The 24032-nt window shown below is 44.6% G+C and overlaps 2 protein-coding genes across 8 annotated transcripts in view; one reads left to right on the forward strand and one right to left on the reverse strand.

Annotated features, from left to right (window-relative positions):
* Window positions 1-24032, reverse strand: part of LPIN3 (lipin 3) — an 81138-nt gene that overhangs the window by 30489 nt on the left and 26617 nt on the right. For 2 of the 7 annotated variants that reach the window (XM_056549939.1, XM_056549932.1), the window contains exons 1-2: window positions 891-1060; window positions 243-444 (exon numbers count right to left, since the gene is read on the reverse strand). In XM_056549939.1, coding sequence (XP_056405914.1) covers window positions 243-434 — 192 coding nt within the window. In that variant the 5' untranslated portion in view covers window positions 435-444; window positions 891-1060. The other 5 variants (XM_056549934.1, XM_056549937.1, XM_056549936.1 and 2 more) reach the window with 4 other exon arrangements.
* MYL9 (myosin light chain 9) overlaps window positions 23158-24032 on the forward strand; it is a 45907-nt gene continuing 45032 nt past the window's right edge. The window contains exon 1 of the mRNA XM_056549943.1: window positions 23158-23310. The gene's annotated coding sequence lies outside the window, so the exon portion shown is untranslated. The remainder of the gene's footprint in view (window positions 23311-24032) is intronic.

The raw sequence follows: 24032 nt of genomic DNA on the forward strand, positions 1-24032 counted from the left end.
CGGGATATGAAGTCGGAATATGAGGACGAGATATGAGATTAGGACATGAGGACTGGATATGAGGATGGGATATGAGGACGGGATATGAGATTAGGACATGAGGACTGGATATGAGGATGGGATATGAGGACGGGATATGATATTAGGACATGAGGACTGGATATGAGGATGGATATGAGGACGGGATATGAGGACTGGATATAAGGTCGGGATATGAGATCACCATTTCCGTCTGCACTTACAGTCATCTCAGTTGAACGCAGAATACCAAGTTTCCCAAATCGCACATGGAAGGGTGAAGATCGAAAGGAGCCATCGGGTTGGCGGACCACCACCACATCTATAGAACCGGACAACGTTGCTGGATTCACACCCTTATAGAGGTCGCGCACACGGCCCAGTACGGAGCCCGCTAGCTGCCCCACATAGTTCATTGTCTGAAAACTGGAGAACAATACATGTTAGTTTGATTTGCAAGACATCTAAGAACCGCAGCTCACGTATTAAATATTTATTGAAACACAGGCTGTGAAGAAGCTGTAAGAGTGAAATATTTGTTGTCTGTGCGCTGCACTTTGTTGTCAATAAAGCTGTGTTGGATCAGAGACGTGTGCTGCAGAGATTCTGTTCCTCTCCTGTGCTCCATTTGAGAGGCTGCCCCTGCTCTGACACGTGCACCGTTTAGATGCTGGGACACTATAGCTTGAGTCTGCGTATCCTCCTGGTTATCGATCAGGCCCGGCAGTGCCAGCATCTCTATCTTTATATAAAAATTTACTGCCATTGCAACCAAAACTAAATTTGTAGTTTTATGTTTTTGATACATGAAGACACTGCTGTTGAAAGGGATGATGAAGTTTCAGTGAAAATACAGAAGATTAAAGGAGTACTCAGAGATATAAAAACGTATCCCCTATCCTAAGCTGGGATCCATCAGCTGGGACCCCCCACAATCTCCTGTACGGGGCCCCGGCTCTCCTTCTAAAAGGAGCACGTCGACCTCTTCACTAAGCGATGGCCGACATGCCCCCTCGATGCAGCTCTATGGGAGAGCTCTATGGTACAGCACTCGTACCTGATGATTTTAAACTGACAGCGCGGCCGGGTGCTGTGACAGTTTAGTGAGCTCGGCTGTGCTGCACAGCGTAGGATCCCTGAAGCCAGCCAGGGACCAATCTGTTTTCATGTCTATGAAAATGGCTCACATATTGATATATGTGTCAGCCATAAAAAAATAGGTCATGCAGATGCTTTACATGTCTTTTTTTTATGTGTCTAACTTTTTTATTTGGCTCACAAATCCCTCTGTTCTGTTGCTCACTCATTCTGACATCCACTGCTCAGAAAAAGGGGGGTGTCCAAGGCAAGCACTGAGCCCGCCCTCACTTACCATTCATTCACTTCCCCCCTGAGTCTGCTGTGCTGTGTCTCTTCAATCACTGCAGGCTGCTCTGTAACCCCCCCCCCCCTCCTTTCATGCTGCAGTCTGATAGGACAGGAGTGAGCACAGAGGAGTGCTGGTCCCATCCTCACTTCATGGACTTTGTCCCAGCCTGTGATTCAGCTGCGACAAAGATGATGCTGTAGCCAGACAGGATTATATTCTGGATGGTATGGGGACCCCTAGTGGATAGGTGTCTGATTGTGAGGTGTCTAACCGTTGGGACCCCCTGTGATCTCCAGAACAGGACCCATCTCTCAACCCTACATCTTCCAAGACTAGTATTAGTCTCGGCTAGACTAATACTAGTTTAGGGGTCCACTAGGGGGTCCCCATACCATCCAGAACATAATAGTGTCCGGCTGGATTAGTCTTGGCATTGACTGCCCGCTCAGTTAATCATCAGATGAGACGGGACATTGCTGTGGCCGGTGATTGGATGAGTTGGCCTTCACTGCCGACACTGGAACATCACAGAAGGTGGGGGTCAGAGTGTTCAGCAGGAAGAGACAGGGCTCATGTGAGGATCGGGAGGAATCTCAGTGGTCAGACCCCGTTCCCCACACACACACACTCAGACACTTATGCGCTATCCTGTTATAGGATAAATTTTTAATAGCTGGATAACCCCTTTAGATGGTTGACAGAACACAGAACCCAAGTAAGAGGTAGACAGAGAGGAGTTAAAAGATATATGGAGGTGCAGCGCAGGTAAGAGTAATAAGGCTAAGTCCACACTGCTGCTGTGCTCCGACCCGTTCTGCTCTTTTTTTTTTGCGCAGAACAGACCCAGAACGGGTTGGAGTGTGGTGAACAGACCTAGAATGGGTGCAAGGAATACCTGATCACTTCTGTCGCCAGGGCACCATTAGCCTATACACAGTCGGAGGATGGAGACAGCTTCTCCTGGCCCAGACAATGGGAGTAAAGAAACACGTCGGGTTGCGGATAACGGTCTTTACTGTGCAGGGTGCAGATGTTTTTTTATTTTTTAAACGTTTTATTGAAAAGTGAGGAACGATCGGCTCGCAGGCCCAATAAAGTGACAACAAGTCAGTATACAGAACAGTAAGTAGAGGGCTACTGAATAACAGTGCAATCAGACAGAATGTAAACGACAATGGTATTCATCGTAGAATGCAGTATAGCGAACAGTGAGTAAAAAAAACTCTTGAACCGGGAGAGCCCGGAGCACTCAAAAAATATACCTCTGTAACACCATCATGGAGTATACCCTGGACAGAAACAGTCGCCACCATAGTAAAGAAAAAGGAAAAGATTGAAGAGAGAGAAAAAGAGAAGAAGGGAGGGGAAAGAATGGAGGTAAGATGTAGCAGACCCATGCATGGGGGGGAGACGTAGAAGACTAACTAACATGACATGGAGAAGGGATAAAACGAAAGACACACAGAGCAATCACACTCGATCCCCAAGAGCCCGTGATGAGGTCCCCTGAGGAGACAGAGAATATGAACATTGGGTGGACGGGGAGGAGCACCACGCGCCCCATACTGAGAGGAATTTACCCGGACACTTCCTAATTTTATAGACCAGATGTGAAAAAGGTATCATAGCATTCACAAGAGCTTTCCACTGAGACAAAGTAGGAGGGCTGGGGTCCATCCACTAGAGCGCAATAGCCTTCCTGGCCAAGAAGATGTGGACATAATGAGTCCACACCTCCTCATCCAAGACACCAAAGAGGCAAATCAAGGGGTCAGCAGATAAGGGGGGCTGAGCAAGGATGGCGAGAAGTTGAAGAACCTCCCTCCAAAATTTCTCAATGAAGGGGCAAGCCCAAATAAGATGCCAAAAGTCCGCTCCGGCAGCACCACAGCGATGACAGGCATCAGAGTCAGAACGACCCATTCTAAGTAGCCTGAGAGGGGTGACATAACTGTAGTGGATAATATTTAATTGAATCAGTTTGTTATTAGCCGCTGGGGACACCAGCATGTACGAGCATGAAGAGAAAACCTCTTCCCAGACCTCCTTAGACATTTTGGGGATGTGAGACTCCCAATGCCGGACCGCCGGCAACTGGGATCTGGAAATCTTGGCTTGAATTAGATGCGTGTACAGGATGGACACCAGCCCCCTAGGACCCTGCGATCGCAACACACCTATTAGAGGGAAAGCTGATATTGGTGCGCTACCCGCAGGGAACTGAGCATTGAGCGCATGGCGTAGTTGCAGGTATCTAAAAAAACTGTGTCGAGGCAAATCATAAGTAGATTGTAATTGAGCAAAGGAGCAAGGTACATTATTACGGTACACATGTTCTAGAGTAAGTATCCCCAGTTCCCTCCAAAAAGACGGGTCTAGAGATGTAGTAATGTGAGGGAGGTAGGGGTTGTCCCATATCGGAGTGTCCAATGGCACGTCAGTATAGCCATATATCACCTTGGCGGCTCGCCAAACCTTGACCGCTAGTTTATGAAGGGGTAGATATGAGCGCCCACCAAGGGTGGGACTCTCCAACAGGAGTCTCGGGGCTAAGGACGGGACAAAGCTTGTTAAACACCGCTCCGGACCCGGCCCAACATCCTCATCTACCCACTGCCTGATATAGCGCAACTGGCCAGCTAAATAATAGAGGTAAAAATCGGGTAGCGACATACCCGCTTCCAATTTGGGGCGCTGCAATGTAGAAAGTCGAATTTTGGTTCTATTAGGGCCCCAAATAAAAGGGGAGAGAAAGGAGTGAAGGGAGTCAAAAAAATATTTAGGAACAGGCCCAGAGGCAGGGTGCAGATGTTATTAAACGCAGACAGTATGGAGCAGAGTGGAAGGGATGCAGTATAACCGGTTAGGAGCCCTGTTGCCTTGCTGGTACTTATGCTGCTTTTTACCCAATTGATTAATATTGACTTGATATGAGACTGAAGATTCTCCAGGCCAGCTAGGGTTCTGACAAGGGCCACCTACTTTCTCCACCAGGGTTTGACTTTCCACTCTATGGGGGATCACTTGCAGGATGGATGGATAGGATTGAGAAGAGATTTGTTCCAGGGTCTCCTTCAGGATTTCTCCACACACCACTTCACTTCTTTACCACACTTAGGGCTAGACTCCAACTAAACTGGGGTAACTCGTCCCCTGCTACACTATATACTACAGAATTTATGGGTTCCCATTGGGCAGGCAGGGTCACATGGCTTATACCTTTAAGAGCAGAGGCGCAGGGTAACAGATAAATAACATATTTTACAGTACATAGTAGAAACATAATACAATATATGATAAAATGTTCAAACATAATAAATAGAACAAACAATCACTTTAGTGGGCCCAACACCCATGCCAGAGGAGATATGCAGCCCACAGGACAGCCCCTGGTGCTGGGATACCACAGGAGTACAACTGACACCACCGGGTTCTGACTGATCCCTTTGACTTGAATGGGGTCCGTCTGGGATCCGGTATTTTACAGGCGTTGGGCAGAGAGAAAAAAAATAGGACATGCAGTAATTTTTTCTCAGCTCAACTCCTGTCCTCAAGACCGACTGACCGATGGAGCTCCCTTTACCGGAGCAAAACAGCAATGTAACCGAGCCCTTAGTGTACATTGTATTCTAAAATAAATGGGTAACCAATGGAGTTACTGGCATAGAGTAGAGACATGGTGTCGCGGTTGGATAGAGGCTGAGTCTGGCTGCCAAGAAGTGATAATTTAGTGATGGGAAAACTGATATCGATGAGTTACGGTAATCAAGACCAGAATGTACGGGGGCAACAATAAGAGTCTTCCCAGTAAGAAAAGGGCGGATTCTGGAGATGTTTTTGAGGCGCAGATGACATGTGCAAGCAAGGGATTGAATATAAAGAGCGAAGGACAGATTTGTGACTATGACCCCCAGACAGCGGCGGGTGCTGAGGAACCATGGCGGTAAGATAAACTGAGGTGGACATATCAGAGAAAAGACAATGGAAAGAAGCAATGGAAATACAATCACTGGTCTTTTGTACTGTAGTAATGTTGGAGTGATATCACTATTAGAGGTATATAACTAGGTGTCATCATGGTAGAGATGGTACTAAAGACCCTATCTGCCGATAGCTGGGTCAACGGCCAACTTTATGGGCTCCATAAATACAAAATAGGAGAGGACCCAGCCAGTACCTCAGGAACCTACATTAGTCCTGATTACAATACAGTGGTCCCTCAACATACGATGGTAATCCATTCCAAATGGACCATCGTTTGTTGAAACCATCGTTTGTTGAGGGATCCATGCAATGTAAAGTATAGGACGGTGGTCTACAACCTGCGGACCTCCAGATGTTGCAAAACTGCAACACCCAGCATGCCCGGACAGCCAACGGCTGTCTGGGCATAATGGGAGTTGTAGTTTTGCAACATCTGGAGGTCCGCAGGTAACAGACCACTGGTAGATGAAGTTGTACTCACCTGTCCCTGCCGCTCCGGACCATCACCGCTGCCCGGGATGTCACCCTTCATCGCTGCCGCCGCGTCCCCGGGGTGTCCCCGGCGCTCCGGCAAGGCCTCTGCTTCCCCGGCATCCTCGCTCTCCATCGCCGCCATCACGTCGCTACGCACACCGCTCCTATTGGATGACGGGACGGCGTGCGCAGCGACGTGATGACGACAATGGAGAGCGCCGACGATGCAGGGGATCCCGAAGAGGACGTGCCGGAGCCCTGAGGACAGGTAAGTGATCGTCAGCGGACCACACGGGGCACCGTAAACGGCTATCTGGTGGCAGCTGAAGCAGCCTGCGCTGCCGGATAGCTGTTTATGCGATGGCCCCGACATACAAAAGCATCGTATGTTGGTGCTGCCTCTGAGAGACCATCGTATGCTGAAATGATCGTATGTCGGGGCCATCGTAGGTCGGGGGGTCACTGTATATGATCATTTATTTTAAGTAAGTTTAAGTAAATGGTTTACATTGATCATTAAAATGATATAAACATCACCTTAGAAGCATCTATGGGGGAAAGAGGAGTGAGCCATGCTGCCTCCAGTGGTCACCACTGGAAAATTGGACGATTTTATGGACGGACACACAATAGAACATACAAGGTCACCCAGGTTCAATTGCCAACATTTAAAAATAATTTCCAGGAAAATGTTCAGGATAGACAGGTGCATCTAAGGACACTATGTGCTGAACACATTTATACACTTTCCATAAAGGTATGTCTGCAAAAAAAATTGGCTTCTATGTATTTTGTAATTTTCTATTACAGGAATACTGACATCCAGTGGTTCTAAGCTTCAGCTGTCCAGTATCTATGGAAAATAATTTATTTTAATATGGAATTCACAGGTTCCAAACTCAAATTGAGGGAAAAGATCAGGTCAGTGTCAGGGCGAGACATTAAATGTGTTCTCCGCCATAAGGTGATTTTAGTCCGTACCTGGCAGACAGTAATGGACATGCTTAGGAAGGATCTGCGCTTGTCTTGGCTATGTTGTGAGATTACCATAATACTGTGGCTAGCTTTTTGTGAACTGGTATTTCCTGTTTGACTTTTCTTTTTTGGACTACAAATCCCACAATTCCATTTTCCTCCCTCCCACACATCAGCCACCCCACCCATTGAAACATAAATGAGCTGCATCCATTCAAAAGACCTGTGGTTTTCAATCAGGGTGCCTACAGCTGATGCATTAGTTGCAGAATGATCTCTCTACCATAAAGCGATCGCTCCACCCATTGAAGCAGACAGGCTCCCTGTCATCAGCTGACTAGTGATGTCAGGTCTCAGCCGCATTGCAAGTTGGGAAAAATCCGAGACAACAGTCATTTTGTATGCTGGTAAAAATAAATATTGGGGTGAAAAATCACATAAGAATTGTGAGAAAACCGTCACACACAGGTACAGACACTATATTATGAACTACACTAACTTTACAGCCCCTGTAGCATAGTCAAATAAAAAAAAAATCCTGGAATTTCCCTTTAAATCACTGTTACCCTGCAGAGGTGCGCTTGGCTTCACAGGACATATGGCTATCCTCAACTATACACTCAAATTTTTTTATATTCTTAAAATGGACAGAGGTGTCAGCAGAGAGCACTGTGGTCAGACAGAAAGGACATTCAAAAAGAAAAAGAACTTCCTCTGTAGTATACAGCAGCTGATAAGTACTGGGGAGGATTAAGATTTTTAAATAGAAGTCATTTACAAATATGTTTAACTTTCTTGCACCAGTTGATTTAAAAAAAAAAAAATGTTTTCCAGTGGAGTACCCCTTTAAGGCCTTTGAACAGATATCAATACCACCCGATAGAAGACAGTTTGCAATTGCTCTGCAGTCACTGAAGCTGACGGAGTAACTATTAATATGACACATGATGCATAACCATGTGGTTATCGTACAAATTAAAAGGCTTAGGAGGAAAAAGTGACTCTGCTTCAATGTGGTAATAAACACTGGCATTTGTCATAAGACTGAACGTTGTAAACAACATTGAGTGACGACACAATCTAATGACAGACAAGAACAGAGGCATGCACGGAGATGGCAGGAGGTACCGCTGCAGAGAACTACTGTGGAGGCTGGGGCCCTCTGCTGGTACACACTGTGCATCACAATGATATGTGTTCTGTCCGCATTCATTTATCATCATGTGGTGTCCCGGTACAGGACGTGTCCTGTCCCTTTTGTCTGGAGTCCCCTCAGCCAGAGTCCCTCCATGTTAATGGGCTCTCCTGGAGGGCAAACCCCTAGTCGCCTCTCAATATGTCAATATGCAATGTATATATTTATATATTTAATTCAGATAGGATGTCTCTGTATAGGACCTTAGAGGTCACGTGCCTTTAATTCATGTTATGCTATGGTTTAAAGGGGTTATCCAGGAAAAAACTTTTTTTACATATCAACTGGCTCCAGAAAGTTAAACAGATTTGTAAATTACTTCTATTAAAAAATCATAATCCTTTATGTACTTATGAGCTTCTGAAGTTAAGGTTGTTCTTTTCTGTCTAAGTGATCTCCGATGACACGTGTCTCGGGAACCGCCCAGTTTAGAAGCAAATCCCCATAGCAAACCTCTTCTACTCTGGGCAGTTCCCGAGACACGTGTGGTATTGGAAAGGCATTAGTGCTATGATAGGGTCTGAAGAAGAAGAAGACGAAAAAAATATATAAGAAAGAAAAAAAAGAGAGAGAAAGAGAAAGAGAGAGAGAGAAAGAGAGAGAGAGAGTGTCACGGCTCCGCCTCCATGTGACTTCACGCTCCGCCCCTCAATGTAAGTCTATGGCAGGGGGTGAGACAGCTGTCTCGCCCCCTGCCATAGACTTGCATTGAGGGACGGAGCGTGATTTCACGATCACCGGCCCCGTCATCAGACCTGATGAGAGCGGGGTGCTGCGTGCGAGATCGCGGGGGTCCGCAGCGGCAGGACCACACGCGATCAGGCAACTTATCCCCTATCCTTTAGATAAGGGATAAGTTGTCAGCACGGTAGTACCCCTTTAAGGCACCTATTAAAAAGTACAATTGGTCCCGCAAAAAACAAGCCCTTATATGGCTTCGCCGATGAAAAAAATAAAAGAGGCATTGCACTTTTGAACCTGTGGACGAAAAAAAAACTAAAATAAAATAAATAAAAAATTTCCCTGGTCTTGAAGTGGTTTAATGGGCACCGTCAGATTCAAAAACTTTATATATGTTGTAAATCATGGCAAAACATCGAATATTCTTCAGAAGAAAAGGTTATCTCCAAATCATGGCTTATAAAAATAAAAAAAAGACCACTAGGGGTCCCCATACCCTCAAGAACCTAATCCTGTCTGGCTGCAGCATCATCTTTGTCGCAGCTGAATCACAGGCTGGGACAAAGTCCAGGAAGTAAGGGAGGGACTAGCACTCCTCTGTGCTCACTCCTGTCCTATCAGACAGGAGAGGAGGGGGTTAGAGAGCAGCCAGCAGTGATTGGATGAAGAGACACAGCACAGCAGACTCAGGGAGGAAGTGAATACATGGTGAGCGAAGGTGGGCTGAGTGCTTGACTTGGACACACCCTTTCCTGAGCAGTGGATGTCAGAATGAGTGAGCAGCAGAACAGAGTGATTAGTGAGCCAAATACAGAAGATAGACACATAAAACAAAGACACGTAAAGTAATTTCATGAGTAACATACAGAAGCATTATTTTTCTGTGATATGACAGGTACGCTTTAAGGTGTGAATTTCCCTTAGTTACGGTTTATTTTTGTTACAATTTTGACGTTTATGAAGTTCAAAGGTCAGCCTATAAGTCTACAGGGTAACGTCCTCACAGTTAAAGGGAACAACAAGGGCACAAGCACTTTATTAAGGTATTTATGTTTTATGTTGACCCTTGAAATGGTCAATGTGTTTTCAGGGTAGTGGCCCTTTAATTTGCAAAGAGTCAAACGATTGTATAGCTTCCAAAGCACTGAAACCAATCCATGAAGAATACTAAGCAGCGCATTCCTTCCCGAATTCCACTCGACTGGCACCCTGCATTGTGCAACAAGTTACTCAGCAATGACCTATACCCAAAAAGGGTAAATCACTCTTCCAGCCACAAAGAATCCCTGTTCCTCATTCATCCTGTTATGTTCCAACCCTATTAGTTTCTCCCACCGTTCCTTGCTCTGCAGAGTATGGAAACTTCTAGGGTGGGAGAATACATAGTGGGATTAATCTGTTTTCCGTTTGGTGTCCAAATTTTATAGACTTCAATTGAATTCATGTGTTTTTTTTGTTGTTTTTTTTATGGCAAGCGCGGCCAGCTGTTAAAAAATATGATTATTATTATTTGTGGCTTCCCAATCGGCGTGCCTCCAGCTGTTGCAAAACTACAACTCCCGGCATGCCCTGTCCGGGCATGCCGTGAGTTGTAGTTTTGCAACAGCTGGATGCACACAAATAAGGTAAGAAATACACTAACTGGGCACTTTATTAGGTTTACCTGGTCAATTGTTTGTTAATACAAATAGCTAATCTGCCAATCTCATGGCAGCAACTGAATGCATTTAGGCATGTAGACATGGTCAAAACAACTTGCTGAAGTTCAAACCGAGCATCAGAATGGGGGAACTCCGGTGCTCAGACATCTTATCCCCTATCCAAAGGATAGGGGATAAGATGCCTGATTGCGGGAGACCCGCCGCTGGGGACCCCCGGGATCTTGCACGCGGCACCCCATTTATAATCAGTCCCCGGAGCGTGTTCGCTCCGGGTCTGATTATTGTCGATCACAGGGCCGGCAGCGTGTGACGTCACGCCTCCGCCCCCGTGTGACCTTACGCTCCGCCCCTCAATGCAAGTCTTTGGGAGGGGGCGTGACAGCTATCACGCCCCCTCCCGTAGACTGATTATAAATGGGGTGCGGCGTGCAAGATCCCGGGGGGTCCCCAGCGGCGGGACTCCCGCGATCAGGCATCTTATCCCCTATCCTTTGGATAGGGGATAAGATGTCTAAACACCGGAACAGGACCTAGCTCCGGAACAGGACCCAGCTCTGAGTGAGGAGCACTCCACTGATTTTTGTGGGAGCTTCGAAGAGACTCGAGTCCAGCACTCTGGCATCATTGGCGCCCCTATAGAAATTAATGGATGTGTGCCATCTACCGGTCTTGTTCCGGAGATCATGGGGGGTCCCAGTGATCGGACCCCAACAGCTACATATCCCCTATCATTTGAATAGGGGATAAGTTCATTTTGGCTGCAGTACCCCTTTAAGTAATCTTGATCGTGGCATGGTTCTTGGGGCCAGACGGACTGGTCTGAGTATTTAAGAAACTGACGATCTACTGGGATTTTCACACAGAACCATCTCTAGGGTTTATAGAGAATGGTCCGAAAAAGAGAAAACATCCAGCGAGCTGCAGTTGTGTGCCGAAAATGGTGTTAATGCCAGAAGAGAATGGGCAGACTGGTCCAAGATGACATAAAGGTGACAAATAACCACTCGTTCAAACTGAGGTATGCAGAATATCATCTCTGAACACAGAATATGCTAAACATGAGCAATCCGGGTGCCTCTCCTGCCACCTTTGGCTGTCCGGGTATGCTGAAAGTTGTAGTTTTGCAACAGCTGGAGGGACACTGGTTGGGAAACACTTCACTAGAGTATGATAACATGTAGACATCACATTGCAACACATGTGGTCACCAGAACCTCCAGTGAAGCTTTAATACATATGTCCATATGATATGGTTGGACTTTTTGGCCAAATTAAAGTTTTCTCAGCCATTACATGTGTTGAGATCATTCTACTGAACCACAATTTGGCAAAATCTCATTAAATTTGGCCACCCCTGTGAATGGTTACATTGGAAAAGGATCCCGCACGATGGCAGCGAGCCAAGATCAACCAATGTGTGCATAATGAAGATAAGTGGGCCTTGCCTCGAATGAAGTTAAACCTCACAGTTTAAAAACCCGTCAGTCCTTACACTAAACCTTATTGTAAGGAAACATTGGTTAAACATTATAGACGAGATTGTTGGTATCTGGGATAGTAATCCTACCCTCAGTTATCATAGCTGCATATATAGAGAAATACCAAAAGATGTGGCCCTCCAGGGAAGTCTAGCGAGAAGGTCAGACTTATCATTTGGGTCAAGAAGAATTAGACAGTGTTCACACGTTAAGGTTTTTTGAGCCTGGTATAAACACCCCAGCTACCTGAGTATTGTTACTAACCATGTCCGTCCCTTTATGACCACAGTGGACCCATTTTCTGATGAAACTTCTGGCAGGATAATGCCCCATGTCACATGACATCATCTCATACAGGACAATGAGGTCACATGACATCATCTCATACAGGACAATGAAGTCACATGACATCATCTCATAAAGGACAATGAGGTCACATGACATCATCTCATACAGGACAATGAGGTCACATGACATCATCTCATACAGGACAATGAGGTCACATGACATCATCTCATACAGGACAATGCGGTCACATGACATCATCTCATACAGGACAATGAGGTCACATGACATCATCTCATACAGGACAATGAGGTCACATGATCCAATGGCCTCCACAGTCACCAGATCTCATCCAATAGATCACCACTGGGATGTTTCTCATCATGGATGTCATCACGTCCATATGGGGGAACTGTGTGATGTCATCATGTCCATAAGGAGGAACTGTGTGATGTCATCATGTTCATATGGAGGAACTGTGTGATGTCATCATGTCCATATGGAGGAACTGTGTGATGTCATCATGTCCATATGGAAGAACTGTGTGATGTCATCATGTCCATATGGAGGAACTGTGTGATGTCATCATGTCTATATGGAGGAACTGTGTGATGTCATCATGTCTATATGGAGGAACTGTGTGATGTCATCATGTCCATATGGAGGAACTGTGTGATGTCATCATGTCCATATGGAAGAACTGTGTGATGTCATCATGTCCATATGGAGGAACTGTGTGATGTCATCATGTCTATATGGAGGAACTGTGTGATGTCATCATGTCTATATGGAGGAGCTGTGTGATGGCATCATGTCTATATGGAGGTACCGTGTGATGTCATCATGTCTATATGGAAGAACTGTGTGATGTCATCATGTCCATATGGAGGAACTGTGTGATGTCATCATGTCCATATGGAGGAACTGTGTGATGTCATCATGTCTATATGGAGGAGCTGTGTGATGGCATCATGTCTATATGGAGGTACCGTGTGATGTCATCATGTCTATATGGAGGAACTGTGTGATGTCATCATGTCCATATGGAGGAACTGTGTGATGTCATCATGTCCATATGGAGGAACTGTGTGATGTCATCATGTCCATATGGAGGAACTGTGTGATGTCATCATGTCCATATGGAGGAACTGTGTGATGTCATCATGTCCATATGAAGGAACTGTGTGATGTCATCATGTCCATATGGAGGAACTGTGTGATGTCATCATGTCCATATGGAGGAACTGTGTGATGTCATCATGTCCATATGGAGGAACTGTGTGATGTCATCATGTCCATATGGAGGAACTGTGTGATGTCATCATGTCCATATGAAGGAACTGTGTGATGTCATCATGTCCATATAGAGGAACTGTGTGATGTCATCATGTCCATATGGAGGAACTGTGTGATGTCATCATGTCCATATAGAGGAACTGTGTGATGTCATCATGTCCATATGAAGCAAAATCTCTGAGGAATGTTTCCAGCACCTTGTAGAAAGTAATACCACCAAGAGTGTAGGCAAAAGGTGGTCTGACTGGGTACTAACAAGGTGTACCTAATAAAATGGCTAGTGAGTGTATGTTGGCTTAGCTTTAAAACATACTCAGGACAGATCTGGTGCTGTTTTTTAGAGAAAGAAGGTTTGTTTTTTTCTAATCCTGGATAAACACTTTAAAATTCCAGCGGTCATAGGATATAAAGCCTAACCAAAGGTGAAACATTGAATCCCACAAATACATATTTATTACAGGTTTGTGTATTTCATATTTTGTATACTGTGTATGTTATATTTGTATACATCCAATCTTTTCACTGTTCTAAAAAGTCTACCAAGTTGCCATTTTTGATTCCATAGGAGCAGTGTTTCCCAACCAGTAAGCCTCCAGCTGTTGCAAAACTGCAACTCCCAGCCTTTGGCTATCCGGGCATCCTGAAAGTTGTAGTTTTGCAACAGCTGGAGGGACACTGGTTGGGAAACACTTCACTAGACTATGGTAACCTGTAGACATCACATTGCAACACATGTGGTCACCAGAACCTCCAGTGAAGCTTTAATACACATGTCCATATGATATGGTTGGACTTTTTGGCCAAATTAAAGTTTTCTCATGTGTTGAGATCATTCTACTGAACCACAATTTGGCAAAATCTCATTAAATTTGGCCACCCCTGTGAATAGTTACATTGGAAAAGGATCCCGCACGATGGCAGCGAGCCAAGATCAACCAATGTGTGCATAATGAAGATAAGTGGGCCTTGCCTCGAATGAAGTTAAACCTCGCAGTTTAAAAACCCGTCAGTCCTGACACTAAACCTTATTGTAAGGAAACATTGGTTAAACATTATAGACGAGATTGTTGGTATCTGGGATAGTAATCCTACCCTCAGTTATCATAGCTGCATATATAGAGAAATACCAAAAGATGTGGCCCTCCAGGGAAGTCTAGCAAGAAGGTGCCGCCGTGGCTCCGGAATTAAATAATGTATGTAAGTCGGAAGCCTCAGGCTCTGTACACTGGTTGTAGTGGTGGTGCACTTACCCAGCGCCAATAGAGGCTTACAGCTCTGTTTGCAGTGTCCCAGTACCCATCTTTTAGCTGCTGTAGTGTAAGGTTGTCGTATGGCTAAGGAATCTCTCTCCAAGTAACAATCTTTTCCTGGTTATCGTGAGTTTCACATGTATCTGTCATGTTTGTAAATGTCACCCTGCTATACATGCATACACTGAGTACTACTAGGATGTGCAAGAGTTAAAGGGGTTTCCCGGAGGAATGTCATTTGACCAGAGCCCCATGTATTCTGTGGTGGCAGAGCAGAGTTAACATTAAAGGGGTACTCCACTGGCCAGCATTCGGAAGTAAATGTTCCGAACGCTGTTTTCGGGCCGATGTAGTCGGCCACGCCCCTTGTGACATCATATCCATGCCCCCTCAATGCAAGTCAATGGGAGGGGGCGTGACGTCAGTCACGCCCCCTCCCATAGACTTGCATTGAGGGGGCGTGGCCATGATGTCACAAGGGGCACGGCCAACCCCCGCAGCGCTAAAAAAAAAAGTGTTCGGAACATTCACTTCCGAACGCTGGCCAGTGGAGTACTCCTTTAATGTTAACTCTGCACTGCCGCCACAGAATACATGGGGCTTTGGTCACATGACATTCCATCAGACAAGCTTCTGCTAGAAACTATTAGAATGTTCTTAAAGGGAGTCTCTTCCCTCTTGAAACCAGCCTAAACTAGTTAGTCTGACCCTGACCAGAAGAGTGAGAGCATCTAGCCTGTGTCTCCTGCTGGGCCTGTGAGGAGAATTAGGTTTAGGTCTAGTCCAGTGTTTCCTTTGCAGACAAACCTGCTGTGAAGCAAGACAGATTAGCCCTGGCTTTGACAGAGAATATCCAAATCCAATAACAAGTTGCTGAAGTCTAACATGAGTCAGCTCTGGGTCGATCATGGCACCGTGTGGCATTTTGGGAAGTTGAACCCAAGAATTGTCTTCAGTCAGTACTGAGAGGGCATCCATCTCCACACTATCCTGTACAGCTCCGAGACAGAGAATTAATTGTCTAGCCAGAAGAGGGAATAGCTGAGCAAGGACTATTCAGCCCATCTGCACACTGTAAAACTGCAGATATGTGCTGACACATAATGGTGCAAGAACATTAACTTTTCTAACAGTGGTCTAAGAAGTATGAGGACCTTTAGATAGCTGTATGCCTTGTCTCCCAACCCCACAAACATGGAGCTCAGCTCACCCCACCTTTCATGTTTATTCAAATTCAAAGAGTTATCTCAGTACTTTAAAGCTTATCCCCTATGCGCATCTCTCCCTGCATGCGCGATGGCACCCACTTTATGCTTTTCTATTGGAAAGCCAGACATACTAGAGTACAGCGTTCTTTCCTCTCCGGTGCTCCCATCAAGATAGGCTACATACACAGGGATGGATGGGCTAATGTTCTGGAGATCGTGGGGAAGTCTCAGTAGTCAGACCATTCCCCCCCCCACGATTCACAGGATAGGGGATAACTAGCTGATCGGTGTGGGGCAACCACTGGGATTTCACCCAGTTATGACAACATAAGTCAAGTGTCCCCTGAGTGAATGGAGCACCAGGGCAAATGCTTGGCCAAAGCTCCATCCACTGTTTGTGGACTTTCTCACCATTGCTGACTTCAGCGCTTGGCAATATCCAGAAGTCCCATAGAGAATAAAAGAAACGGTGGCTAAGCATGCTGCCTGCCACTTGATTCACGATTGAAAATTGATCTCCATTTTTGGGGAATCTAGTGATTGACCCCCACCTATGAGCTAGTTACCCACAATAAGTGAACAAAAAGATAAACAAGTGGTGCGCACCTTGTGCAGATTATCCTGTGGTAAGAAATGAATCACAAAGGGACAATTAGATGGTCCCTTACCTGACAGCTAAGAGCATAACATCTGGAGTAGCATATGTATAGCGGTCGTAGCCTCACGATCCCTCCGGCAATCTGGTGGTGATGTCTGGTCGTATATAGGCAACAATATAGGACAAAAAATTCCTCTAAAATAGAATTGATGTAATTAAAAGGTAGTTTATGCCAATAAAAATCATGCAACGCAAAATAAAACAGCATTTCCAGCCCGGACCGGGCTCTTTGTCAGGGACTTGTACAATCTTGATTTCAGGCATTAATAAAGCAAACAGGAAAAATGCTTCCGGGTGTCTGGACCATGCCGACGACCTTTGGTCGTCGGCATGGTCCAGACACCCGGAAGCATTTTTCCTGTTTGCCACAGACACCCGGAAGCATTTTTCCCGTTTGCTTTATTACTGCCTAAAATCAACATTGTACATGTGCCTGACAAAGAGCCCAGTCCGGGCTGGAAACGCTGTTTTATTTTGCATTGCATGATTTTTTATTGGAATAAACTAACTTTTAATTACATTAATTCCTGAGGTCTGCGCCCTTTCTGATGTCCCATTTTAGAGGAATTTTTTGCAGTTACCCACAATAGCTGTAACTATGAATCTTGGGATAACCCTTAAAGAGAGGGAGGTTAATTAGACACGACCAGACGCATAAATCCAACTTGCTAATTCTTTATGTTGGGCTGCCGCCATACACATTAGATCATCTGCTGGTCCCAGTATTTACATTACACCAAGAAGTTACGTTTTATGATTATAGACCTTTTTTTACATCATTCTTAGCGGCCAGAACCGGAACTAGATATGATCCCCCGCCATGGTTGTTTACCATGAAAAGCTGCGCTTACCCCAAGAAAAACATCCTGTTCTAGAAAACACCATCGTCCTTTTCTTTCATTCCTTGTACATGTTCACAACAAGCAGGGTGTGAGACTACATCATGGGATTAGTCGGGATTTCTGTCGTCCATCCAGAAGACTTCAATTAAATACATGTGTTTTATTGTAAGCAATGGCAGCTGTTGTGAGAACTCCAATAGCTGCTACTAGGTGGGCAATTGGTTTTAGGGCGGGCACGTCACCCGCGAGCGATACTGTGCGCCATTCTACGAGGGTTATAGGGGGACCACACACACACACTTAGAATGGAAAAAGCCAGCACTACTTTACAGCGAAACGTAATGACCCGATAAATTCTTTGTTTATATTAAAGGAACTCTAAACCACGGCATTGAACATAGCTTCTAAATGTGCGCCCTATAATAATGTCGTAAGGGATGGTCATAATATTCACATACATGTCTATAAATGTTTATGGAACTTCTCAGCAACGGACACATGCGGCATACAGGGTTACCAAAATCCAGAATTTCCCAACCAGGGTGCCTCCAGCTGTTGCAAAAGTACAACGTCCAGCATGCTGCAGCATGAAAACAGAGAGGCGAGGGTTACAGAGTAGCCTGTATTGATTGGATGAAGATACCCAGCACAGCACAGCAGAATCAGGGAGGAAGTGAATGCATGGTGAGTGAGGGCGGGTTTAATTTTCACCTCGGACACACCCCTTCCTGAGCAGTGGATGTCAGAATAAGTGAGCAGCAGAAAAGAGGGATTTGTGAGCCAAAAACAGAAGATAGATACATAAAAAAAGACATGTAAAGGATCTGCATGACCTAGAGGTTAATAGATATAAGCATTATTTTTTTCTGTGATATGACAGGATGATACATTTAATTAGAGATGTATTTTTTTATATGTTAAAAATAACTCTTATCCTACACTGTTCTGCCCTGACCGTTGTTATCCACGTAGGGTTGAATTTTCCAACATATACATTACAGATATGCTTATTTTGGATGCATACCCTGCTGCATATGTTCGTAACGGAGGCAAAACTTACATGCTTTTCCTACATTGGACATATGGCTTATTTTTGCTTATGGGGTGGTAGCTATTCCATGGACTTACAGGTAAGTGATGCTGTTGTACTTACCTTATCAGTGTAAGTGTTATTTTGATTAATGGAAAGTTTTAAGACTTGTCTATAGTGTACATTGCACTTGGTCAGTGTCAGGGGTGGTCTGACAACTCATGGGTCCCCCAGGCAATAGAGGATCATGAGGCCCTCATGCGCCCACCCATGTGTAGGACACACCCATATAGATGCCCCACCCACATACAATAAATAAATCTTATAAATACATGAAGAAAATATAGAAAAATTATCGTCGTTTCTATGCAGTATATTTTACGGTTATGAAATATCTTTATTCTGTCGGTCAATACAATAACAATGATACCCAATTTATATAGGTTTTGTTTATTACTGTTTATTATTACTTTTTGTTAGAAAATTTACATGCATTAAATTGTCCTATTCTGACCCCCCTACTTTCCATATACAGGACTGTATGAGGCTCATTTTTTGCGCCATGTTCAGTTTTTATTGGTAACATTTTTGCTTAGATGGGACCTTTTGTTCACTTTTTATTCATTTTTTTTATGGCATATGAAGTGACGTTTATGGCCTTCACTGTCGTCTCCTGACATCACCACTGAGTGCTCACTGACATCTGCCCCTGACATCACCATTGAGTGCTCACTGACATCATCCCCTGACATCACCACTGAGTGCTCACTGACTTCATCCCCTGACATCACCACTGAGTGCTCACTGACTTCATCCCCTGACATCACCACTGAGTGCTCACTGACATCACCACTGAGTGCTTACTGACATCATCCCCCGACATCACCACTGAGTGCTCACTGACATCACTCCTGAGTGCTAATTGACATCACCCCCTGACATCACCACTGAGTGCTCACTGACATCTGCCCCTGACATCACCATTGAGTGCTCACTGACATCATCCCCTGACATCACCACTGAGTGCTCACTGACTTCATCCCCTGACATCACCACTGAGTGCTCACTGACATCACCACTGAGTGCTTACTGACATCATCCCCCGACATCACCACTGAGTGCTCACTGACATCACCCCCGACATCACCACTGAGTGCTCTGTGACATCACCCCCTGACATCACCACTGAATGCTCACTGACATCACCCCCTGACATCACCACTGAATGCTCACTGACTTCATCCCCTGACATCACCACTGAATGCTCAATGACTTCATCCCCTGACATCACCACTGAATGCTCACTGACTTCATCCCCTGACATCACCACTAAGTGCTCACTGACTTCATCCCCTGACATCACCACTGAGTGCTCACTGACATCACCCCCTGACATCACCACTGAGTGCTCACTGACATCACCACTGAGTGCTTACTGACATCATCCCCTGACAGAACTCCCATTACATTTCATACTAGTAACTAACAGGCAGCCAGAACGAAGGACCCGAAATGGAGTCTGTTGTGTTCACTGCAGAGAATGAAAGAGGCAGAGGGGCGTTGTTCTCTGCCCTCCTCTCTGGTGGGTACCTGATGTCTTGCTGCTTTTTAGCAGACGTGCCTGCGCAAGGCACCCATGTCTGCTACTCAGCCAGCCACTGCTCAGTTTTTAAAGGGCTTGGTGAGTCAATGTAATGTATGAACACAGTGGCTACACCGGCAGAATAGTGAGTGTAGCTCTGGAGTATAATACAGGATATAACTCAGGATCAGTACAGGATAAGTAAAGTAATGTATGTACACAGTAACCCCACCAGCAGAATAGTGAGTGCAGCTCTGGAGTATAATACAGGATATAACTCAGGATCAGTACAGGATAAGTAATGTAATGTATGTAGACAGTGACCTCACCAGCAGAATAGTGAGTGCAGCTCTGGAGTATAATACAGGATATAACTCAGGATCAGTACAGGATAAGTAATATAATGTATGTACACAGTGACCCTACCAGCAGAATAGTGAGTACAGCTCTGGAGTATAATACAGGATATAACTCAGGATCAGTACAAGATAAGTAATATAATGTAAGTACACAGTAACCTCACCAGCAGAATAGTGAGTACAGCTCTGGAGTATAATACAGGATATCACTCAGGATCAGTACAGGATAAGTAATGTAATGTAAGTACACAGTGACCTCACCAGCAGAATAGTGAGTACAGCTCTGGAGTATAATACAGGATATCACTCAGGATCAGTACAGGATAAGTAATGTAATGTAAGTACACAGTGACCTCACCAGCAGAATAGTGAGTACAGCTCTGGAGTATAATACAGGATATCACTCAGGATCAGTACAGGATAAGTAATGTAATGTAAGTACACAGTGACCTCACCAGCAGAATAGTGAGTGCAGTCTGGAGTATATAATGTTGCTCCTGATCCCGAGTTGGTCCAGAGCTGCATTCACTGTTCTGCTGGGCGGGTCACTGAGGGAGATTTATCATAACATGTCCAGAGGAAAAGTTGCTGAGTTGCCCATAGCAACCAATCAGATCGCTTCTTTCATTTTTGAAAAGGCCTGTGAAAAATGAAAGAAGCGATCTGATTGGTTGCTATGGGCAACTCCGCAACTCCACTGGACAGGTTTTGATAAATCTCCCGTACTGTGCACAATTACATTACTTACCCTGTAAATGGGTGTATATACTGTATATCAGTGTTTTCCAACCAGGGTGCCTCCAGCTGTTGCAAAACAACAACTCCCAGCATGCCCGGACATCCTTTGGCCCTGATTGGGGGACACTGCCGTATACAGTGACTCCACACCAGCAGAGTATTCTACAGGAAGAATACTCACCGGGCTTTTTCCTCCCTCTTTTCTCCAGACTGCTCTGCTCAACAGGACGTCAAGCCCCACCCGCCACAGGTCACATGATTGTGACATCACCCCAGGTCCTTAAAGGGGTACTCCGGTGGAATTTTTTTTTTTTAAATCAACTGGTCCCAGAAAGTTAAACAAATTTGTAAATTACTTCTATTTAAAAATCTTAATTCTTCCAGTACTTATCAACTGCTGTATGCTCCACAGGAAGTTGTGTAGTTATTTTGTCTGACCACAGTGCTCTCTACTGACACATCTGTTCATGTCAGGGAAAGGTTTGCTATGGGGATTTGGTCCTACTCTGGACAGTTCCTGACATGGACAGAGGTGTCAGCAGAGAGCACTGTGGTCAGGCTAGAAAGAACTATACAACTTCCTCCGAAGCATACAGCAGCTGATAAGTACTGGAAGAATTAAGATTTTTACATATAAATCATTTACAAAGCTGTTTAACTTTCTGGCACCAGTTGATTTAAAAAAATGTTTTCCAGTGGAGTACCCCTTTAACCTCCAGCATATGCAGCAGATTTAGAACAGGTCTTAGTTGGGCAGTCACTGCCCTAATGTTGTGTGTGGAGATCGCTGCTTCTCTGTGACTGCCCAAATAGGACCTGCATGATGGTGGGGGGGGGGGGGGGGGGGGGGGGATTGAGAATTACAAATGATTAAAAAAAATTCAATAAATAAAAACAGAACTGGCAGCTACGGGCCTCCAAGCCCCTGTCAGTCCAGCCCTGGTCAGTGTTTTCTAAACAGCGTGCCTTCAGCTGTTGCAAAACCAAACTCCCAGCATTCCCGGACAGCCGAAGGCTGTTTGGAAAACCTAGGTAATGAGTTTTGACATTTTAATACACTGCGCAATATAAAAATATATGTGTGTGTGTAAATATTAGAGATGAGCGAACTTACAGTAAATTCGATTCGTCACAAACTTCTCGGCTCGGTAGTTGATGACTTATCCTGCGTAAATTAGTTCAGCCTTCAGGTGCTCCAGTGGGCTGGAAAAGGTGGATACAGTCCTAGGAAAGAGTCTCCTAGGACTGTATCCACCTTTTCCAGCCGATCGGAGCACCTGAAAGCTGAACTAATTTATGCAGGATAAGTCATCAACTACCGAGCTGAGAAGTTTGTGACGAATCGAATTTACTGTAAGTTCGCTCATCTCTAGTAAATATAATATATATATATATATATATGTGTGTGTGTGTGTGTGTGTGTGTGTGTGTGTGTGTGTGTGTGTAACTATAATATATATATATGTGTGTGTATGTGTAAATATATATATATATATATATATATATATATATATAATATATATATGTGTGTTTGTGTGTGTAAATATAATATATATATATTTTTTGTGTGTGTGTGTTTTATATATATATATATATATATATATATATATATATATATATATATATTCATTTATTTATTTTCAAAAATGTGCAACAATTCTTAAAAAACAAAAACAAACAGCAAACAGCGCCCCCTGCCTATGAAATGGATAACAGGCGTCCGAGCTATGATAAATCGCATGCTGGGAAAACCTGTCTATAAATAGCCTGGGCAACATCTGCAAAGCACAAGAAACCGAGCATTGATAAATTACGCCCTATATCTCATATAGCGGTTTATATAACGGAGCACGTGCAAAAACCTGCACCCAAAAAAAAAACAAAAAAACGCGACGAGCCAAGGCGCTGCTTCTATCTATAAATATCTCTTCTTTATATTCAGTAATAATCCTCTTACTTCCGAAACTATTATTGCTGCTCCCAATTCCCTTTCCTATTCAGCTATCAGCAGTTTGCAGGATTCATCCGCCCTCCACTGGTAATTATAGCATGCCACCACTAGAGGGCGATATTGCACAGCGATATTTCTTTAGTATTGACGTAGATCCACCAATCTTACTACAGCTGAGGGGAAAAAAAAAAGAGCAAGTGTTTCGATGAGATCAGTGGTTGTAGAAGAGCGAAAATAAGGAGACGGGAGATACGCAACTGCAAATCCCAAAAAAAGGTAGGTTACCTTATTAGAGTATTACTTACCTATAAGCGCGGCCGTTCTAATTATAGAATTCGATAGAAGAGGCGATAGATTGTTTCGCCATCTCAGGATACGGTATAAATGTCTGATAGATGTGCATTGGGTATGTCATGCCAATTGTTTTCTGCGTAGAAGTAAGTGGAGAGGGGACAACGCTTGTGCACGACCGACCCTAAGGGGAGTTATGGAGAAAGCCGAGCAACAGGCAGGGATATGTCAGAAAATGTTTCCGCCCGTCACGCGTTCAGGATTTCAATTGCAATAAGACAATGAAGTCAAGGACCGATCATAAATCAATGCGAATCAAGGGAAACTGAGGCGGTGTGAACACAGCCTTAGATATGAATCAAACCTAATGTCTACCATAAGTAGCATTTACACATATTGCTCCCCAACCTGTTGCGAAACTACAGCTCCCATCATGCCCGGACAGCCGAAGGCTGTCCGGGTATGATGGGAGTTGTAGTTTTGCAACAGCTGGAAAACACTGGTATGATATTAACTCTTCATTTACATAGTGCATACAGATTCCGCAGCACTGTACCCTCAAATTGGTCCCTGTCCCCATTGGTGCTCACAATATAAACCTATCAGTATGTTTTGTAGTGTGCAAGAAAACCCACGTAAACTCGGGAGAGAATACACAAACTCTTTGCAGATATTATCCTAGGTGGGATTTGAACCCAGGACCCCAG

This window comes from Hyla sarda, chromosome 13, assembly GCF_029499605.1.
Source record: "Hyla sarda isolate aHylSar1 chromosome 13, aHylSar1.hap1, whole genome shotgun sequence".
Lineage (NCBI taxonomy): Eukaryota > Metazoa > Chordata > Amphibia > Anura > Hylidae > Hyla > Hyla sarda.